Source organism: Mus caroli, unplaced genomic scaffold (genome assembly GCF_978045245.1).
Source record: "Mus caroli unplaced genomic scaffold, Mus_caroli_1 scaffold_14, whole genome shotgun sequence".
In the NCBI taxonomy this organism is placed as follows: Eukaryota; Metazoa; Chordata; class Mammalia; order Rodentia; family Muridae; genus Mus; species Mus caroli.
The window spans coordinates 22,237,654-22,257,255 of NW_028227269.1; the positions used below are offsets into that span (position 1 = coordinate 22,237,654).

General features: G+C 42.3%; 1 protein-coding gene across 1 annotated transcript in view; it reads left to right on the forward strand.

Annotated features, from left to right (window-relative positions):
- Nucleotides 1-9,215: 9,215 nt before the first annotated feature.
- Nucleotides 9,216-19,602, forward strand: part of LOC147001207 (uncharacterized) — a 30,456-nt gene continuing 20,069 nt past the window's right edge. Inside the window, 3 exon segments of the mRNA XM_085830459.1 lie at nt 9,216-9,248; nt 16,905-16,929; nt 17,547-17,598. Coding sequence (XP_085686585.1) covers nt 9,216-9,248; nt 16,905-16,929; nt 17,547-17,598 — 110 coding nt within the window.

Genomic DNA, 19,602 nt, shown 5'->3' on the forward strand with positions numbered 1-19,602 from the left:
GAAACCCTGTCTTGAAAAACCGAAAGAAAGAAAAAAAAAGATTAACCATTACAATTCTTTCTCTTGTTTAGGTTTATTTTTATTATTTTTAAAATTGTGTGTTTGTGTAATTGTGTATGTGTGTAATTGTGTGTAAGAATATGAGCACAGGTGCCAGCAGAAGCCAGAGGTGATTGGATCCCCCTAGAGCTAGGATTACTGGTTATCATGAACCATCTGACATAGATCCTGGGAATCGGACTTAGGTCCTCTGAAATGCAGTATGTGCTGTTAACTGCTGAACCATCTCCCTGTGCCCTCCTCTTGTCCTCTTCTTCCTCCTCCTTCTCCTTTTTCTTCATTTGTAAAGATTTTCATAATTTTAGTTCTTAGATTTAGGTTTTTACTCTATCTTGAATTCGTTTTTAAATATGATATAAAGTAAAGGCCCAACTTCATTCATTTACATGTGGTCTTCAAGTTGTGCCTGAACCAATTATTAAAGTGAATTTATTTGTTTGTTTATTTAATTTTGCACTGAATGGTCACGGTACCTCTGCAGAGAACCAGCTGATTTTCAGTGTTAAATTCCATTGACCCAAGGCCAAGCGTGGTGGCGCACGCCTTTAATCCCAGCACTTGGGAGGCAGAGGCAGGCGGATTTCTGAGTTCAAGACCAGCCTGGTCTACAGAATGAGTTCCAGGACAGCCAGGACTACACAGAGAAACCCTGTCTCAAAAAAAAAAAAAAAAAAAAAATTCCATTGACCCTAAAAGTCTGTCCCTGTGCCAGTTGTACAACTGTTTTTGATTACTGTAGTTTGTACACCGTTTCAAAAACAGAAACGGAGTTATTTAACTATTCTTTTTTCAAGATTTTTTATTTTGGCTTCTGGAGGACCTTTGTGATTTCTTTATTTTTAGGACAGGGTCTCATTTCTGCAAAAAAAGGTCATTGGTATTTGGATAGGTGACCAAGCCCCCTCAGTCAGTCAACAGGTTCTCCAGCGCAGGAGTGAGGATTAAAAAGGAAAAGACAGTTAGACAACATTGTAGCATGACCCCAGTGTATCCTGAGACTGAAGGCAAACTTAATTTTCCCAATCCACTTTTATATCATTTTATTTGCATGCAAGTATTAAGTGTGAGCAGTACTATAAGGAACTAACCAGGCACTAAGCAGAGTCCCGGGATTATTCCCATATCAGCTGTTTAAGAGGGATGAGTCATAATGACCAAAATACTTGAGCTCACTTTCTTGTCAAAGCCCAAAATCTTGCCTGAAGCTTGCTTCTTTTGTTCCACCCTAAGATTAAAATTCCTGCCTTAACCTACTTCCCTATTATAGCCTAAAGTTAGATGCTCGCCTAAATGCACTTCCTTATCAGGCCCTGATGTCAGATTCCTGCCTGAACTTACTTCCTTGTCATGTCCAAGATTCCTGCCAAGCGGCACCCTAAAAGGCTCTCCAGAGATAGCCATAATAGAGCATCCCTATAGAATCTATAGATTGCTTTGATACTGTTGCTATTTTAGCATCAAACCTTCTAATCCTGAACAAGGAACATCTTATTTACTACTCACTTTCTACAACGTTTTGTAGTTTTGCATCTCATGCCATAGCTACCTCCCACTAACCTACCTCCTACTGTTGTTACCTTGTGGTGAGGATCCAACACTGGACCCAAGGCTTGTTGAAGCAAGTTTCCTGGCATTTCTGATTTGTGAGTGTCTTTTAAAAAACATGAATAGATGTTGGGTTCTTTGTCTGCACAATTGATATGGCCATGACAGTCCTCTGCTTTGTTAGGATTATGGTATTGTGTTAGTTAGGGTTTTACTGCTGTGAACAGACATCATGACCAAGGCAAGTCTTATAAAAAACAACATTTAATTGGGGCTGGCTTACAGGTTCAGAGGTTCAGTCCATTATCAGCAAGGTGGAGCATGGCAGTATTCAGGCAGGCATGTCGCAGGAGGAGCTAAGAGTTCTATGTCTTCATCCAAAGGCTGCTAGTGGAAGACTGACTTCCAGGCAACTGGGGTGAGGATCTTATACCCACACCCACAGTGACACACCCATTCCAACCAGGTCACACCTATTCCAACAAGGCCACACCTTCAAATGGTGCCACTCCCTGGTCCAAGGATATACAAACCATCACATTCCACTCCCTGGTCCCCATAGACTTGTTCAAAAACATGAGTCTATGGGGGCCATACTGAAACATAGCATAATGCAAAATGCATTTAGTCCAACTTTCAAAGTCCTCATAGTCTAAAGCAGTAGCAACAATGTTAAAAGTCCAAAGTTCAAGGTCTCTTCTGAGATTCATTCAACTTAATTAACTGTAATCCCCAAAGCAAGGCAGGAAACCAGCTGGGCAAACTCCAAACTCTGCATCTCCAAGGCTGATGTCAAAGCGCTCTTCAGAGATCCACTCCTTTTTCATCTTTGTTGACTGCAACAAACTGCTTTCTCCTGGGCTGGTTCTACTCCCCGTTAGCAGCTTTCCTCAACATGTATCCCATGGCTTTGGCATCTTTAACATCTTTGAGTCTCCAAGGCAATTTCAATGTTACAGCTTCTTCTTTCAGTGTCTGGGATTCCACTTGATCTTTTGGACTCCTCCTAAGGGCTGGCATCACTTTTCCAGCTCTGCCCTCTGTAGCACTCAAAGCTCAGGTTGATCCACTTCACTACGGCTGCTGTTCTTGGTGATCATCTCATGGTACTGACATCTTCAATACACTGGGGTGTTCCACTCCAACTAGGCTTCACCAATAGCCTCTCATAGGCTCTCTTCAGGGTGCCAAGCCTCAAATCCTTTGCATTACCCCTTCAGTCCTGGGTCATCAACTACAGCTGAGGCTTCACCTTCTCCAATGGCCTTCCCTGGCCTCTCACCGTGCTAAGCCTCAGCTTCTCTCCATGATCCCTTCATTCCTTCACAAGCAGTATCACCTGAGTGACTCTTACACATTACCAAGTCCAGCTGCAGCATGAGGTACAACCTTGGGTATCTCTGGAACACAGCTTCTTTGTGCTCCCAGAAAACAATTTCCAGAAGATTTCACCTCAGTGATGCTGGTCTCTTCTTAATCACTGCTAATCCCTTAGCTCCAGCTAACCAGCATCAATTTTCCCAGTACTTCCTTCCATTCTTAACTCTAGAGCCAGAGCCACATGGCTGAAGCTGCCAAGTTCTGCTGCTTACAGGAACTAGAACATGATCCCCTTGTACTATTACATTATCACTAGCTTTATGTTTTCTAAATCCTTCACTGCCTAAGCTTGGCTATCCTGGTTCTTGCTCTATAGATTGACCTTGAATGCAGAAATCAGCATGCCTGTCTCATGGGATCAAAGGTGTGTACCGCCATGCCTGGTTCTAAATTTAGCTGGGTAGGTCTTGCCCCAAGGTCCCACTCCCTTAATCTGTTATTTCCTAGAACACAGAATTTTGCTCCATTTCACTTCCTGGTATGCCTTTCATACTCCAACCATATATTTTATATTTTGCCTTTCTAAGCTTGCTATGCTTGTTCAAACTTCTCTTTGTGAGACTTAACCAGAGAACAAAGTCTCTGCTGGGCTTTTTTGAAACTTCCTTTGTCAATGCAAGAAATGCAATTAATCCAAGTCTCTTCACCTTAGCCTCAGGCAGACTTTTCAGACAAGAGTAAAAAGTAGCCACATTCTTCACCAAAATACCACAAAAACAGTCTTTATGCCACATACTGAAATTCTTCTCCTTTGAAATCTCTTGGGCCAGGTCAACACAGTTCAAATTACTCCCAGCAACAAAGTCTTCCATATTCCTACTAGGATGACCCATTAAGTCCCATTTAAAGCATTCCACCGAGTTCCAAATCCAAAGTCCAAAAATCCACATTCTTTCAAATAAAAGCATGGTCAGGCCTATCACAGCAATGCCCCACTCCTGGTACCAACTTCTGTGTTAGTTAGGGTTTTACTGCTGTGAACAGACACCATGACCAAGGCAAGTCTTATAAAAAACATTTAATTGGGGCTGGCTTACAGGTTCAGAGGTTCAGTCCATTATCATCAAGGTGGGAGCATGGCAGTATCCAGGCAGGCATGTCACAGGAGGAGCTAAGAGTTCTATGTCTTCATCCAAAGGCTGCTAGTGGAAGACTGACTTCCAGGCAACTAGGGTGAGGATCTTATACCCACACCCACAGTGACACACCCATTCCAACCAGGTCACACCTATTCCAACAAGGCCACACCTTCAAATGGTGCCACTCCCTGGTCCAAGGATATACAAACCATCACAGGTATACTGTACTGATCATTGTGTTATGATGTTTAGACCATCATGCACTATTTTACTTTCACTGTGTAATTCTACTGTACATGACACTGTGTTACAGGAGAACCTTTTCAGGTACTATACACTGTACATTGAGCACAGTCCCCCATTCCTCCCCACTTTGCTCCTCCACTCTCCCCATTATTTCACTTACTCCTCTAGGTAATTTCATTTCTACTTCAATGGCCTGTTGACATAGGTGATTTTACACATCTATATAAAAATCAAGGGATTACAAATGAGAAAAATCATTTGATGATGGTCTTTCTAAGCCGGCTTATTTTGCTTTATATGAGCTCCAGTTGCATCCCTTCCCCAGAAAACAGTGTAACTTTGTTCTTTATGACAGAAAGAATCCATTGTGTATGCACACATATTTAAAATGCATTCCTCCACTCTTGTGACATAGGTTGGTTCCATAACATAGTTATGAACATTGCTGTAGTAAATGCTGATGTGCAAGTGTCTCTGCCATACCAACTTTCCACACGTTCACTGAATAAATCCCAAGTATTTATAATCATTGTCATTGTGTAAGTTCTGGCCAGCCCAAAGTAGGTGTACTGTGTTTATGCTTGATGAAAAATTTCATTTGATGTTAAATTTTTGAGTAGTTTCACTCTCTAAATCCAGATAGGCAGTTGTTTCCTTTTAGCACATTAAAGAATGTTATTCTGTTTTCTGGTGCCCAACATTTATAATAACACACCAGTTCTTTCCCTTCTGCTCACTTGGATATTGAAAGATCCTGACAGAATGTAAAAGGTCACAGAAACCCTGAAATTGGCAAAATAGATTTCATTGTTAGCAGAACTAGCTTCACTGATTTAGAAAAATAGAGGTGCACAATGCTCTGGCCACTCCTTGAACCCGTGTGTCTGCCAATGTTTTGACCGTTCCTTGAACCCATGTGTGTGCCCATTGATGAAGCCCATGGCCAGGTGTTTGTGATATTGGTTGCCGGGAAAGAGTTGGAAAATCTCCCCAGAAACCACAGCCGGGCCAATCCAGAGTTGCTACATCTTCACCAGACTCTTTCCTTGTACCCCTCCCATACCCATTTCTTGAGAATAGATATTGTTTAGATCTGGAAATCCCCTACTCTCCCCCTTCTCCTTTCCCCTTGAGGTCAACTCCTCTACCCCTGCGTGGGATATGAGCTTTCCCTGAATAAAGCCTCATGTGGTTTGCATCAAGCTTGGTCTCTCGTGAGTTCTTGGGGGTTCGCTATTATCCCGAGGCCTGAGCGAGGGGCTCCTCTCGGGGTCTTTCAATATGATAACTCTTTTATTAGGGGTAGGCTTTAGAACGCCCTTCCATACTTGACATTTTTTTTTAATTTGGTTTTTTCAAGACAGGGTTTCTCTGTATAGCCCTGGCTGTCCTGGAACTCACTTTGTAGATCAGGCTGGCCTCGAATTCAGAAATCCTCCTGACTCTGCCTCTTGAGTGCTGGGATTAAAGGCGTGTGCCACCACGCCTGGCCATACTTGACATTTTTGAATGTACTTAATTCAGCTTTTACTTGGGGGGGGGGTCTTCTGCTGTCATATCACTGACATATCAATGTTTCTCAGTTCTCACAACTTCCTAGTTATTAAGTCAAGAACAGACTACTTCAAAGCTGTTTTTAGGGATGAGGAGATATGTCAGCTGGTAAACTACTTGATTGCTTTGCAAGCAGAAGGACCTGACTTTGTTCCCTACAATTATGTAAGAGATCTGTGTTCGGTGGCACACACTTGTAATCCCAGCACCAGGGGTAGAGGGTAGAGATGGATATTCTTGGGGCTCCCTGCCCAGCCAATTTAGACTTCCTGACAATCCCCAGACCAAAGAGAGACCTTGTCTCAAACAAACAAACAAACAAACGATGTGGGTGGCACCTGAGGAATAACACTTGAGGTTGACTTGGACCTTCCTATATACAGGCCCCATAAGCAGGCATACCCCTGCACATGTGTCCTAACATGCACACGCACATGCACACACAAAAACATAAAAATGACCAGTTTTTACATTCATGGGATATTGAGTAGACAGCACCGAGTTCCCACATTTCAGTGTTACTGATCTGCAAGTAAGGTCTCGTTACGTTCTCCCCTGCTTTCCTTCGGGAGTTCTCATTACTGTATCTCCTGTTTCTTGCCTCTATTTTTCCTCTCCATCTACACACCATTCTTCAGATCTTTCATCACATGGAAACTCTAAATTGAACAGGAGGGATTTTCGAGATATGCTTTCATTCATTATCCCAGGCTGGCTGGGAACTTAGATATCCTAAGCTGGCTTTGAACTCGTTATAATCCTTTTATGTCTGCCTCCAGAGTGGAGCATTTACAGGCATGCAACACCACAATCTGGCCTTGTGGTGGTTTTGAAGCCTAAGAGTTTAATCAAAGTATTCCCTTTACCTTTAATGATGGGTCCATCAAGCCAGACACTAAAATTCATGATCTGAAGGTGTTGATGACCTCTCATGATGTGAACTCAGCACCATCAACAGTCTGCTAAGAGATAAATGTGCAGGCGTGTCTGTGAGGGAGAGTCAGGACTGGGCTCATGAAGATAGGAAGACCCACCCTAACCCTGGGCAGCATGGCTCCATGGGCTTTGAGCATTAGAAGGAAGAAATAGAAACTGAGAATCACACAGTCAGCCTGCAGTTAACGGGTTCCTGGGACACCTTATTAGTTCTTATGCTTTTCAGTGTGAAGGCCAATTTCCTCGCATTTCCCAAGGGCTAGAAGTAAATGGTAAATTTGTCATTTGGAGCTTCTAAGTGAGCATGTCAGGGGATGTCTTCTGCTGGATTGAAAATGTTATAGCACAGTGGTTAAGAGTACTTGCTGCTCTTGCAGAGGACCCAGGTTCAACTCCCAGCATCCACATGGTGGGTCACGTCCATCTGTAAATCTAGTTCCAGGGGATCTAACACCCTTTTCCAGACTCAGAGAGCACCAGGCATGCATGTGGTATGCACGCATACGGGCAAATACACATGGAAAAACTTATGTTATTAATAAATACTCATAAATATTTATGGAACATAATTTATTTTTGCATTGTATAATAACTAAATCAAGCTAATTAACACATTTTTCACTTCAGGTTTTTTATGTATATGATGAGAAATTTAGATCGATTCTTGTAACAATTATGGTTTTCAAAAAAGTTTTAATTAGTTAATTGTCCAAGGTGGTTAAATATTTTTTCTTTTATATTTTGTCTGTTGTAGTTTTCCACATTTGAATTCTTTAAAATCCACATTATTTTTCACATTCAAATTCATTATACATTTGGTTTTTTTGAGACAGGGTTTCTCTGTGTAACTATGGCTGTCCTTGAATTCTTTTTGTAGACCAGGGTGGCCTCAAACTCAGAGATTTGCATGTCTCTGCATTCTCTGGGCTGGAATTGAAGGCATGTGCCACAATTGCCTGCCCTCTTTTCAATCCTTTTTATTTAAGGTTTATTTTTATTTCATGTGTATGTGCTTTTTTCCTGCATGTGTGCACACCTCATGATGTCTGGTGCTTCCAGGGGTCATAAGAGAGCATCAGATCCTCTGAAACTGGAGATACAGCTATAAGCCACCAGGTGGGTGGCTGGGAACTGAACCTAGGTCCTCTGTAAGAGCAACCAGTCAGTGCCCTTAACAGTTGAACCATCTCTCCAGCCCCCTCACATTTGAATTCTCAGTTCAATGAGAGTCCATCTCTGAGTCCCATATTGAGAAAGCATCCACCTTTTCTCTTTAGTAATTGCTGTCATCTTAGTTTCTTTTTTGTTGCTGTGACAAAACACCCTCACTAAAGTGACTTCATTGGGGGAAGGGTTCATTTCAGCTCAAAATCATTTAAAGTTATGTTCTGTCAGGCCACTGTGGGAGCGGAAGAAGCCACAGGTGTAGGAGCTTAGAGTAGCGACTCAGACTCACAGTACATCCGCAGTAAAGAAGCCCAGAGCAATAATGAGTCCAAGCTGCTGCTCAGGCCTCTTCCCCATCAGACACAGTCTAGGATCCCAGTCATAGAATGGCGCCACTCAGAGGCACCTCGAGACAGTTTTCCAGACAGTTCCCTACAGGCATGCTCAGAGGCTCATCTCCAGATGATTCTGGACTTTGCCATGCTGACATTTGTCATCACAGTGGTGGGAGTGCTCTCTTCTTGCTCTGTATGGAGCTCACCTCAATTAAGCTGTCGTATTTTGCCACATGTAAGTGAACTTCCTTCAAAGCTGGGTGTTTTGATTTGTTTCAAGACAGGCTCTCTCTCTGTAGTCCTGGGTGTCCTGGAACTCATTATTTAGACCAGGCTGGCCTTCAATGCACAGAAATCCTTTACCTCCTGATGTTTCAGAGCCTTTAAAAAATTTAATCCCTCCTGCCTGTTCCTGTTCTTAGTAACTGTGCTTTTGTAGCTGTTTTAGTTTTTGGTCCTGCAAGTCTCTCCCTCTCTTCTCATTCTCCATTAAGAAGGCCCCAAAGTAAAATTTAACTTGGGGAGGACTGACATTTTTGTTACTAAAATCATCCCAGCCAAGAGCCTGAAATCTCTATCCAATTATTCAGATCATCATGTATCTCCTGTGTTAATTGTTTATGGTTTTATAAATGAAGGCCTTCTGTATTATTTATTAATTCAATAATTTGATATTTTATACTTTAGTAATATAAAGAATTTATTTTATTACTGTAACTGTTATAGAGTTTTTACTGAAGTAAAAAGGCTGTGTGTTTTTGTTTTTTTGGTGGTGGTGGTGGTGGTTTTTTTTTTTTTTTTTTTTTTAGATAGGATCCTGCTTTTTAGCCTTGGATAGGCTGGTGCTCACTACATAGATTGCCACAAACCTGTGACAATCTTCCTCCTTAGCCCAAGTGTTGGTATTACAGGCATGTGCCACGAGTTTCAGCAGCTATTAATATTTGTAAGTTGTTTTTGATTCCTAAATTTGATGAAGTGTACTGTATGCACTATACATAGCTTGTTTAGTAGTGTTTGCCTGGAACCTCAGCACTTGGGAGGCAGAGGCAGGAAGATCGGGAGTTCAAGGTCATGTTCAGCTAAATAAGAAGACCAAAGCAGCCCAAGCTATATGAGTTCTTAGTTCAATATAGCAACAAAGGCGGGGCAGAGTGGTCCATTCCAGTAGCTTGTGCTGGAAGGCAGAGGCAGATGGATCCAGAATTCTAGGTCATCGTCAACTGCTTAGCAAACTCAAGGCCAACCTGGGATACATAAGTCCTTGTGTCAAAAACACAAATCAGAACAATATGCATGTGTGCATATATTAGATTTGTTGTGAATGGCTATTACTGTCATTTTCATAGTTATTGGTTTAATCAAGTAACATATGTCTTTGTAAATTCTGGTCACTTATGTTGCATTGAGGAGCAGGCAACATAATGTTCCAAACTTATGGGACATTTTGTAAGACCCCCTTTCAGGGACCCCCACTCTAGTCTCGGGAGAGAGAGCGCACCCAAAGAAGCATGAGAATCCTTCTTACTGTAAACACATGAGGCAGTTTAATGTCAGAGCTCAGGGTCGAAACGTATCTCACACAGGAGACAGTGGATTCGACCCCAAGGCTCGAAAGCTAGGGGTTTTATGGGGTAAAGGGCTTAGGGGTGGGGAATTCAGCCTAGTGACACACTATTGGTTTATCCAAACATCAGCAGAAAAATTATATGTCTGTGCAGGTCAGGGTGTCAGCAGCAAAAGAATATGTGCAGGAGTTCTGTGAGTTGGATATTTATCAATGCTAGCAGAGTATCTGTCAATTTATGACTTTAAACTGCAATGGGCAGAGGGAGGTGCTGGGCCAGATGGTTGTTGACTCAGTTCAGATAGCCCTGTTGTGTCCTCACATTCCTCTTTATCTTTATGGTCAAGCTGTTCCCAGGAATGTTTTAGCTACGGGGCATGCCCGGGTTTGTTTTTCTTTGTTCTCAGCCCCAGGCACCCTCTAGGCTCACAAACAACCAGCAATTTCTGAGTACTTTATATGACTTACAGGTCTTGAAATTTCATCTTTCTTTCAATTTCAGTGGAAACATACTCTGAGCTGATTCTTCCTCACCTGGTGAGCAGGAATTTTATAGCCACCATTGGCCTAAATATCTATCAGAAAAAGGAGGGGGAGGGGGAGGGGGAGAGAGGGGAGAGGGGAGAGAGGGGAGAGGGAGAAGGGGAGAGGGGAGAGAGGGGAGAGGGGGGAGAAGGGGGAGGGGAGAGGGGAAAGAGGGAAGAAGGGAGGAGAGGGGAGAAAAAGATTTGGGAGTAGCAGATCAGTATAGGGAAATATGTATAATATAGTAAATTATGGCTGAATTCAAAGAAGCCAAGACAGAAGAAAGCTCATAAAGGCAAAGAGTGAGAAGTTGGGACTGGAGAGATTGCTCAGAGGTTAAGAGCACTGGCTGCTCTTGTAAAGGACTTGGGTTCAGGGACAGCACCCACATGATAACTCACAGCTGTCTGTAACTCCAGTTCCAAGGAATTCAACTCCTTCACAGAAGCACACATGCAAGCAAAACACCCATGCACATAAAATAAAAATAAATGAACACTTTAAAAGTATATATTTTGCCAGGCGTGGTGGCACACACCTTAAATTCCAGCACTCAGGAGGCAGAGGCAGGCAGATTTCTGAGTTCAAGGCCAGCCCACAAAGTGAGTTCTAGGACAGCCAGGGCTATACAGAGAAACCCTGTCTGGCAAAAACCAAATAAATAAATAAATAAATAAATAAATAAATAAATAAATAGAGTATATATTTTTAAAAGAATGAGAAAATTATGTGCGCTATTTGAATTTGAAATTCATGGATCTGAAGCATGAGTTTGCTTCAGTCTATTGGTTGAAGGGCTGTCACTATGCAGATATTCTGTTGGGAACATCTTGACTATAAGGTTGCAGTTTTTAGAGAACACAGATTAAACCTGTAGAATCTGTGTACATACTGAGGCATACAACACACATGCGATTCATGAAGAACAGTGATTCTCAACCTTCCTAATGCTGCAACCCTTTAATTCAGTTCCTCTCGCTGTGGTGAGCCCCAACCATAAAATGATTTCTCATCAGAATGTAAATAAACTCTGTTTTCTGATGGTCTTAGGTGACAACTGTGAAATGATCCTTCAACCCCCAAGAAAGTCATGACCCACAGGTTCAGAACCACTGATGTAGAAGGACTCTCTTGTGACACATGTAGTTTTTGGAACTATATTTATCTGCAGCAGTCAGGAGTCTAGCACAAAACTAGTCTAGTTTTATTTGTGCATCAGCATCTCCTCACCCTGTGTCCTCTGAGCATGTGTCACTCTAAGAATCTTGATTCTTTCTCTTTTTTTTTAAAGATTTATTTATTATATGTAAGTACACTGTAGCTGTCTTCAGACACTCCAGAAGAGGGAGTCAGATCTCTTTACAAATGGTTGTGAGCCACCATGTGGTTGCTGGGATTTGAACTCCGGACATTTGGAAGAGCAGTCCGGTGCTCTTACTCACTGAGCCATCTCACCAGCCCTTGATTCTCTTTTTTAAATGAGATCTTTATATGAGACATTTCTTTGTCTCAACACTGTCACCAATACGTTTTTTAAAAAACAGTCTGACAGTGAAGTGAATGAGGACCTCAAAGTAGCCTCTGAGTTTTCACTGTTGCTTTTCAGTGTTTTTCCTGTAGGGAGTCTCCCTCTCCCTCTCCCTCTCCCTCTCCCTCTCCCTCTCCCTCTCCCTCTCCCTCTCCCTCTCCCTCTCCCTCTCCCTCTCCCTCTCCCTCTCCCTCTCCCTCTCCCTCTCCCTCTCCCTCTCCCTCTCCCTTCCCCTCCCCCCTCCCTGTCCCCCTCTCCATCCCCCTCCCCCACTCTCTCATACTAATCAATTCAACCAGAACCTTGTAAAAGTAAAAGGACATCTTTCAGATCCTATACAAAGCAACTCAGGAAACATAGATTCAGGAGCCTTTGCGCCCATATTGTAAAGAAAGCAGGGGAAAGTGGGAGGTTCTATGGGCAAGCAGTTCTGGCTGTGGAGTGCTGGGGATGAACAGGATCCATGTGACCAATAGAAGATAAAACAAAAGCATCTACATACCTAGTAAATGTCCATAAAACAGGAGCCAGATACCTACGGATATGTGTCCCAGGTCTCTAGTCATCTGGTCTGTACTTATGTATGTTTCTGACATCCAACAGTACAGGGAGAAGGTGACCAAGCTCCCTAAGCAGCAACATGGGACAAGAAGAGGTTCCATGAGTAGCTTCCTGAGCTCCATTTTGAAAGGCATTTTATTCTCACTTTCTTTTCACAGAGGATAAACTACATTTTAAGAACGTGTGTTCTCTCCAGTATCTGTAGTTATTTCACCATGCAGGCATTTTCTTTTGCTTTGTATCTTTACTTAATGGTCCCATCATGAACATAGATTATTAAATAATGCATCATTAAGCAAGCATAAAATAAATTAAAAAGAATCAAAACTACCACTAGATGTATTTGGCTCTGTGAAAAGTGTGTTACTAAATCATGGACATACTATATGCTCCAGAATTTTTATCTAGTCTCTTTAGACATTGATGCCCTGATGCAAAAGGAAGGAGTGCATATTTGCTTTATTTTAATGGTGACAAGTATCACCAATACCGTTAAACTGACTGGGGGCATTGCTGCAAAGTCCCAGGAGTTTACTACTTTCTAGGAAGATCTTATGGGATAGTATTGAATTCTTGCCACCAAGCTTCCCCTGGTTCTCACCTTTTCAGCCCCATCTTCCACAGCTCACCAAAAGTGTACCTGAAAATTGAAGCAGGGCTCCAGAACTTAGCACAACTCATGTCATGATGGACATGCCATCCAGGCCATAAAACTGAGCACATAGAAAGAAACTAAAACAAAGGCTTAATCCATCAAAGTCCATAGTTCTGGGAGTCTCAAAATGTACTAGCCTCATTTTGGTTTTTGGTTGGTTGGTTGGTTGGTTGGTTGGTTGGTTGGTTGGTTGGGTTTTTTTTGTTTGTTTGTTTGTTTGTTTTGTTTGTTTGTTTTTTGGTTGTTTTTTTTTTTTTTTTTTTTTTTTTTTTTGGCTTCTGCTTCTGGCTAATTGTTCTTGCTAACTGGAGTATGTCAACCCAGAACATGGTTTTTGTCCTGGAAAGGCCACCCTGAAAAAGGTTTGGGGCTACACTGGAATCCAGAACATCCATTGTAGTTGCTTGGTGTCTAATAAAGACTTTCAGTTGGCTTACAGCCAACTGAATGCCCCACAACAAAAATTATACTATGCCGTTTTCAGTGATGTCTTACTTGCTTATAATGTTCATTTTCACCCAGAAATCAGCTGACTCTCTGAGTTCTATCACAAATAGAAATTTGTGGAGTAAAAGGTGTTCTGTGTTCACTGATGCATTTTTATTACATTTACCACACTTTAAAAAAATTACCTGTGTATGTGCATGTGCATGCGCATACATGTGTGCAAGTGTCATGGGGCATAGAGAAGTAGAAGACAACCTGCAAGAGTCAGTTCTTTCCATCTACCTTGAAGGTCATAGGAGTTAAAAGTAGGTTTCAAGGCTTGGCAACAGGCACCTGTACCTACTGAACCATTTTGCTGGTTCCCACATGATCTCTTATTTGTTTAGGTGGCTGGTTTCCTTATTAATGCATGTCTCTAGAGTACAGCGTTCATATTTATGTTTACTCTGAGTATACCACATAGCAATCTAGAACTTAGTTTTTAAAAAACACATAATAACATGTGTGTGTGTGTATGTGTGTGTGCAAATGCCATGGCGTGCATGTGGAGGTATGTGGGAGAACTTGTGAAAATTGCTTCTCTTCTTTTACTGCCAGAGCTCCCAAGATGGACCCCAGGTCCTTGGGCTTGTTGTCAAGCACTTTTGCCTACATATCCATCTTGCTGGTTCCTTACTATATTTAATAAATTATTAAAAAACAAAAAAATTAGTAACTAATGATATGGTTATAGAAGACAGCTGAGTTGATACCTGATTAAAACATATCAATATCCCATGTGTAAGATGAGATATACTGTCAATAAAATCTCCAATCTACAACATAAACCTTTCTTGTTTTTTTTAATTTTTTATTAGATATTTTCTTTATTTACATTTCAAATATTATCCCCTTTTGTAGTTCCCCCTCCCCCTCCCCCTGCTCTCCAAGCCACCCACTCCCATTCCTGGGCCTGGCATTCCCCTATTCTGGGGCCTACAGCCTTCACAGGACCAAGGGCCTCTCCTCCCATTGATAACCAACCAGGCCATCCTCTGCTGCATATATAGCTAGGGCTACAAGTTCCACCATGTATTTTCTTTGGTGGTATAGTTCCAAGGAGCTCTGGGGGTACTGGTTAGTTCATATTGATGTTCCTCCTGTGGGGCTTCAGTCCCCTTCAGCTCCCTGGGTATTTCTCTGGCTTCTTCATTGGGGACCTTGTACTCTGTCCAATAGATGACTGTGAGCATCCACTTCTGTATTTGCCAGGCACTGGCAGAGCCTCGCAGGAGACAGCTATATCAGGCGCCTGTCAGCAGGCTCTTGTTGGCATCTGCCTAGTGGCTGGGTTTGGTGGTTGTTTATGGGGTGGATCCCCAAGTGGGGCAGTCTCTGGATGGTCGTTCTTTCAGGCTCTGCTCCAAACTTTGTCTCTGCAACTCATTCCATGGGTATTTTGTTCCCCATTTGTCTTAGTTAGGGTTTTACTGATGTGAACAGACACCATGACCAAGGCAAGTCTTATAAAGGACAACATTTAACTGGGCCTGGCTTACAGGTTCAGAGGTTCAGTCCATTATCATCAAGGTGGGAGCATGGCAGTATCCAGGCAGGCAAGGCACAGTCAGAGCTGACAGTTCTACATCTTCATCCAAAGGCTGCTAGTGGAAGACTGACTTCTAGGCAACTAGAGTGAGGATCTTATGCCCACACCCACAGGGACACACCCATTCCAACCAGGTCACACCTATTCCAACAAGGCCATACCTCCAAATGGTGCCACTCCCTGGTCCAAGGATATACAAACCATCACACCATTCTAAGAAGGAACGAAGTATCCACACTTTGGTCTTCCTTCTTCTTGAGTTTCTTGTGGTTTGTGAGTTGTATCTTGAGTATTCAATGCTTCTGGGCTAATATCTACTTATCAGTGAGTACACATCATGTGTGTTCTTTTGTGATTGAGTTACCTCACTTAGGATGATATCCTCCAAATCCATCCATTTGTCAAAGAATTTCATAAATTCATAGTTTTTAATAGCTGAGTAGTACTCCATTGTGTAAATGTACCACATTTTCTGTATCCATTCTTCTGTTGAGGGACATCTGTGTTCTTTCCAGCTTCTGGCAATTATAAATAGGGCTGCTATGAACATAGTGGAGCATGTGTCCTTATTACAACTTGGAACATCTTTTGGGTATATGCCCAGGAGAGGTGTTGCTGGATCTTCCAGTAACACTATGTCCAATTTTCTGAGGAACCACCAGACTGATTTCCAGAATGTTTGTAGCAGCTTGCAATCCTACCAGCAATGGAGGAGTGTTCCTCTTTCTCCACATCCTTGCCAGCATCTGCTGTCACCTGAATTTTTTATCTTAGCCATTCTGACTGGTGTGAGGTGGAATCTCAGGGTTGTTTTGACTTGCATTTCCCTGATAATTAAGGATGTTGAACATTTTTCAGGTGCTTCTCAGCCATTCGGTATTCCTCAGTTGAGAATTCTTTGTTTTTCTCTGTACCCCATTTTTAGTAGGGTTATTTGATTTTCTGGAGTCCAGCTTCTTGAGTCCTTTGTATATATTGGATATTACTCCCCTGTCTGATTTAAGATTGGTAAAGATACTTTCCCAAACTGTTGGTGACCTTTTTGTCTTATTGACAGTGTCTTTTGCCCTACAGAAGCTTTGCAATTTTATGAGGTCCCATTTGTTGATTTTTGATCTTACAGCACAAGCCATTGCAGTTCTGTTCAGGAATTTTTCTCCTGTGCCCATATCTTCGAGGCTTTCCCCCACTTTCTCCTCTATAAGTTTCAGAGGTTTTATGTGGAGTTCTTTGAACTACTTAGACTTGAGCTTTGTACAAGGAGATAAGAATAGATCAATTGGTATTCTTCTACATAATTGCCAGTTGTGCCAGCACCATTTTTTGAAAATGCTGTCTTTTTTCCACTTTTAGTTCCCTTATCAAAGATCAAGTGACCATAGGTGTGTGGCTTCATTTCTGGGTCTTCAATTCTATTCCATTGATCTATCTGTCTGTCACTGTACCAGTGCCATGCAGTTTTTTATCACAATTGCTCTGTAGTACAGCTTGATGTAAGGCAAGGTGATTGCACCAGAGGTTCTTTTATTGTTGAGAATAATTTTTGCTATCCTAGGTATTTTTGTTATTCCAGATAAATTTGCAAAGTGCCCTTTCTAACTCTATGAAGAACTGAGTTGGAATTTTGATGGGGATTGCATTGAATCTGTAGATTGCTTTCGGCAAGATAGCCATTTTGACTATATTAATCCTGCCAATTTATGAGCATGGGAGATCTCTAGGTTTCTCTAGGTTGAACAGATTGAAAAACTCACAGGTCAGAATGACTCTGTCCCTTATTGTTAGCTGAAGGCTGATGACAGATCAGCTGTATATCTTTCTGCTTTAAGACTCTGGTCTTTGACAGCATGTGGAAGAAAGTTGAAAAAGAGGGTGTGGCTAGAGTAGAACCATCTTTCTAACATCTTCACTTCCAAAGTCATGCAAACAGCCCCATAACTCCTCCAAGGTCCCTTTCCCTGAACTTCTGTATCCCATATGTTTTCATCGAGAGCCCAAAATATGGGAAAGAAACTCAGTGGGTCAGGAGAATGAACAAAGAATAGCCAAGAGTTTGACAAGGGAGGTCTGTTACCTTTATTCCTCTACTATGGATCAAGGGTAGACATCTTTACAGGAAAAGATATATCAGGATCTCTGTGTCTCCCACTGCTACATTCCCATTCCAATGCTTCTAATGGGGGGCACTCTGGTCTATGATGAGGACAGCAGAGAGTATATAATTTTAATATGTTTATAGCTGTGCTGTGCCACTAATTAGCTACATGGCTGGCATGACTCCATTTTTGCCCTCATGGTTGTTACATGAAGGGAGTTCTGTTGGATGATATCAGTAGTTACTATGCTAAATAGTTTCTTTACTTCTATTACCAGTTTCACAACTGGATGACTCCAGGATGAAACTTATGGAAAGTGATCTGACAAGGTAAGTGGAGTCTATATTTAGACTCTCCTACTGACAGTTTCATGTCAACTTGATACAAGCTAGTGTCATTTTGGAAGAGGAACCCTCAGTTGCTCCTTCCAGATTGTCTTGTGGGAAAGCCTGTGATGCATTTCCAGCTCACTGTGGGTTGGTGCAACCCCAGGCTGGTGGTCACAGGTGACATAAGAAGGCAGGGTGAGCAAGCTATGAAAGCTAACCAGTAAATAGACCCTGTGTATTAGCTCCTGCCTCATGGATCCTGCCTTGAGTTCCTACCCTGAATTCCCTCAGCAATGGAGTATGACTTGAAAATTGGAACAAACCATTTACCTGCAAGCATATTATGGTCATGGTGTTTCATCACAACAATAGAAACCCCCTCTTCCAGCCTGAACAGCACAGGGTAGCTAGAGCGCAGGGTCGGATGACACCCGCCAGCTACCCACAACACCCGCCACAGGATTTTGAGACTTCTGGTGAGTGGAACACAGCTTCTGCTCCAGTCCAATCACGCGGGACCTGAGACTGCTTTGGTTGGGGAGGCAGAAATCCGGCCTGAGTAGGGCCACAAGCCTCTTCCGGTCAGAACAGCACCGGGGTAGCTAGGGCGCAGAGTCGGCTGACACTCGCCAGCTACCCACAACACCCGCCACAGGATCTTAAGACTTCTGGTGAGTGGAACACAGCTTCTGCTCCAATCCAATTGTGCGCGGGACCTGAGACTGCATTAGTTAGGGAAGCAGAAAACCGGCCTGAGTAGGGCCACAGGCCTCTTCCGGCCTGACCAGCACCGGGGTAGCTAGAGCACAGGGTCGGCTGACACCCGCCAGCTACCCACGACACCCGCCACAGGATTTTGAGACTTCTGGTGAGTGGAACACAGAGTCTGCTCCAATCTTTAAACAGTGACAACGATAACAACTAACCCCAGAGATTACCACATGGCGAAAGGTAAACGTAATAATCTTACTAACAGAAACCAAGACCACTCACCATCATCAGAACCCAGCCCTCCCACTTCACCAAGTCCAGGGCACCCCAACACATATCTCATGATGATGGTAGAGGACATCAAGAAGGACTTTAATAACTCACTTAAAGAATTACAGGAGAACATTGCTAAAGAGTTACAAGTCCTTAAAGAAAAACAGGATAACACAATCAAACAGGTAGAAGTCCTTAAAGAAAAACAGGATAACACAATCAAACAGGTAGAAGTCCTTAAAGAAAAACAGGAAAACACATCCAACCAGATGATGGAAATGAACAAAACCATACTAGACCTAAAAAGGGAAGTAGACACAATCAAGAAAACCCAAAATGAGGCAACACTGGAGATAGAAACCCTAGGAAAGAAATCTGGAACCATAGATACGAGCATCAGCAACAGAATACAAGAGATGGAAGAGAGAATCTCAGGTGCAGAAGATTCCATAGAGGACATCAGCACAACAATCAAGGAAAATGTAAAACACAAAAAGATCCTAACTCAAAACATCCAAGAAATACAGGACACAATGAGAAGACCAAACCTACGGATAATAGGAGTGGATGAGAATGAAGATTTTCAACTCAAAGGACCAGCAAACATCTTCAACAAAATTATAGAAGAAAACTTCGCAAATCTAAAGAAAGAGATGCCCATGAACATACAAGAAACCTACAGAACTCCAAATAGACTGGACCAGAAAAGAAATACCTCCCGACACATAATAATCAGAACAACAAATGCACTAAATAAAGATAGAATACTAAAAACAGTAAGAGAAAAAGGCCAAGTAACATATAAAGGCAAGCCTATCAGAATTACACCAGATTTTTCACCAGAGACTATGAAAGCCAGAAGATCCTGGACAGATGTTATACAGACACTAAAAGAACACAAATTCCAGCCCAGGCTACTATACCCAGCCAAACTCTCAATTAACATAGATGGAGAAACCAAAGTATTCCACGACAAAACCAAATTCACACATTATCTCTCCACGAATCCAGCCCTTCAAA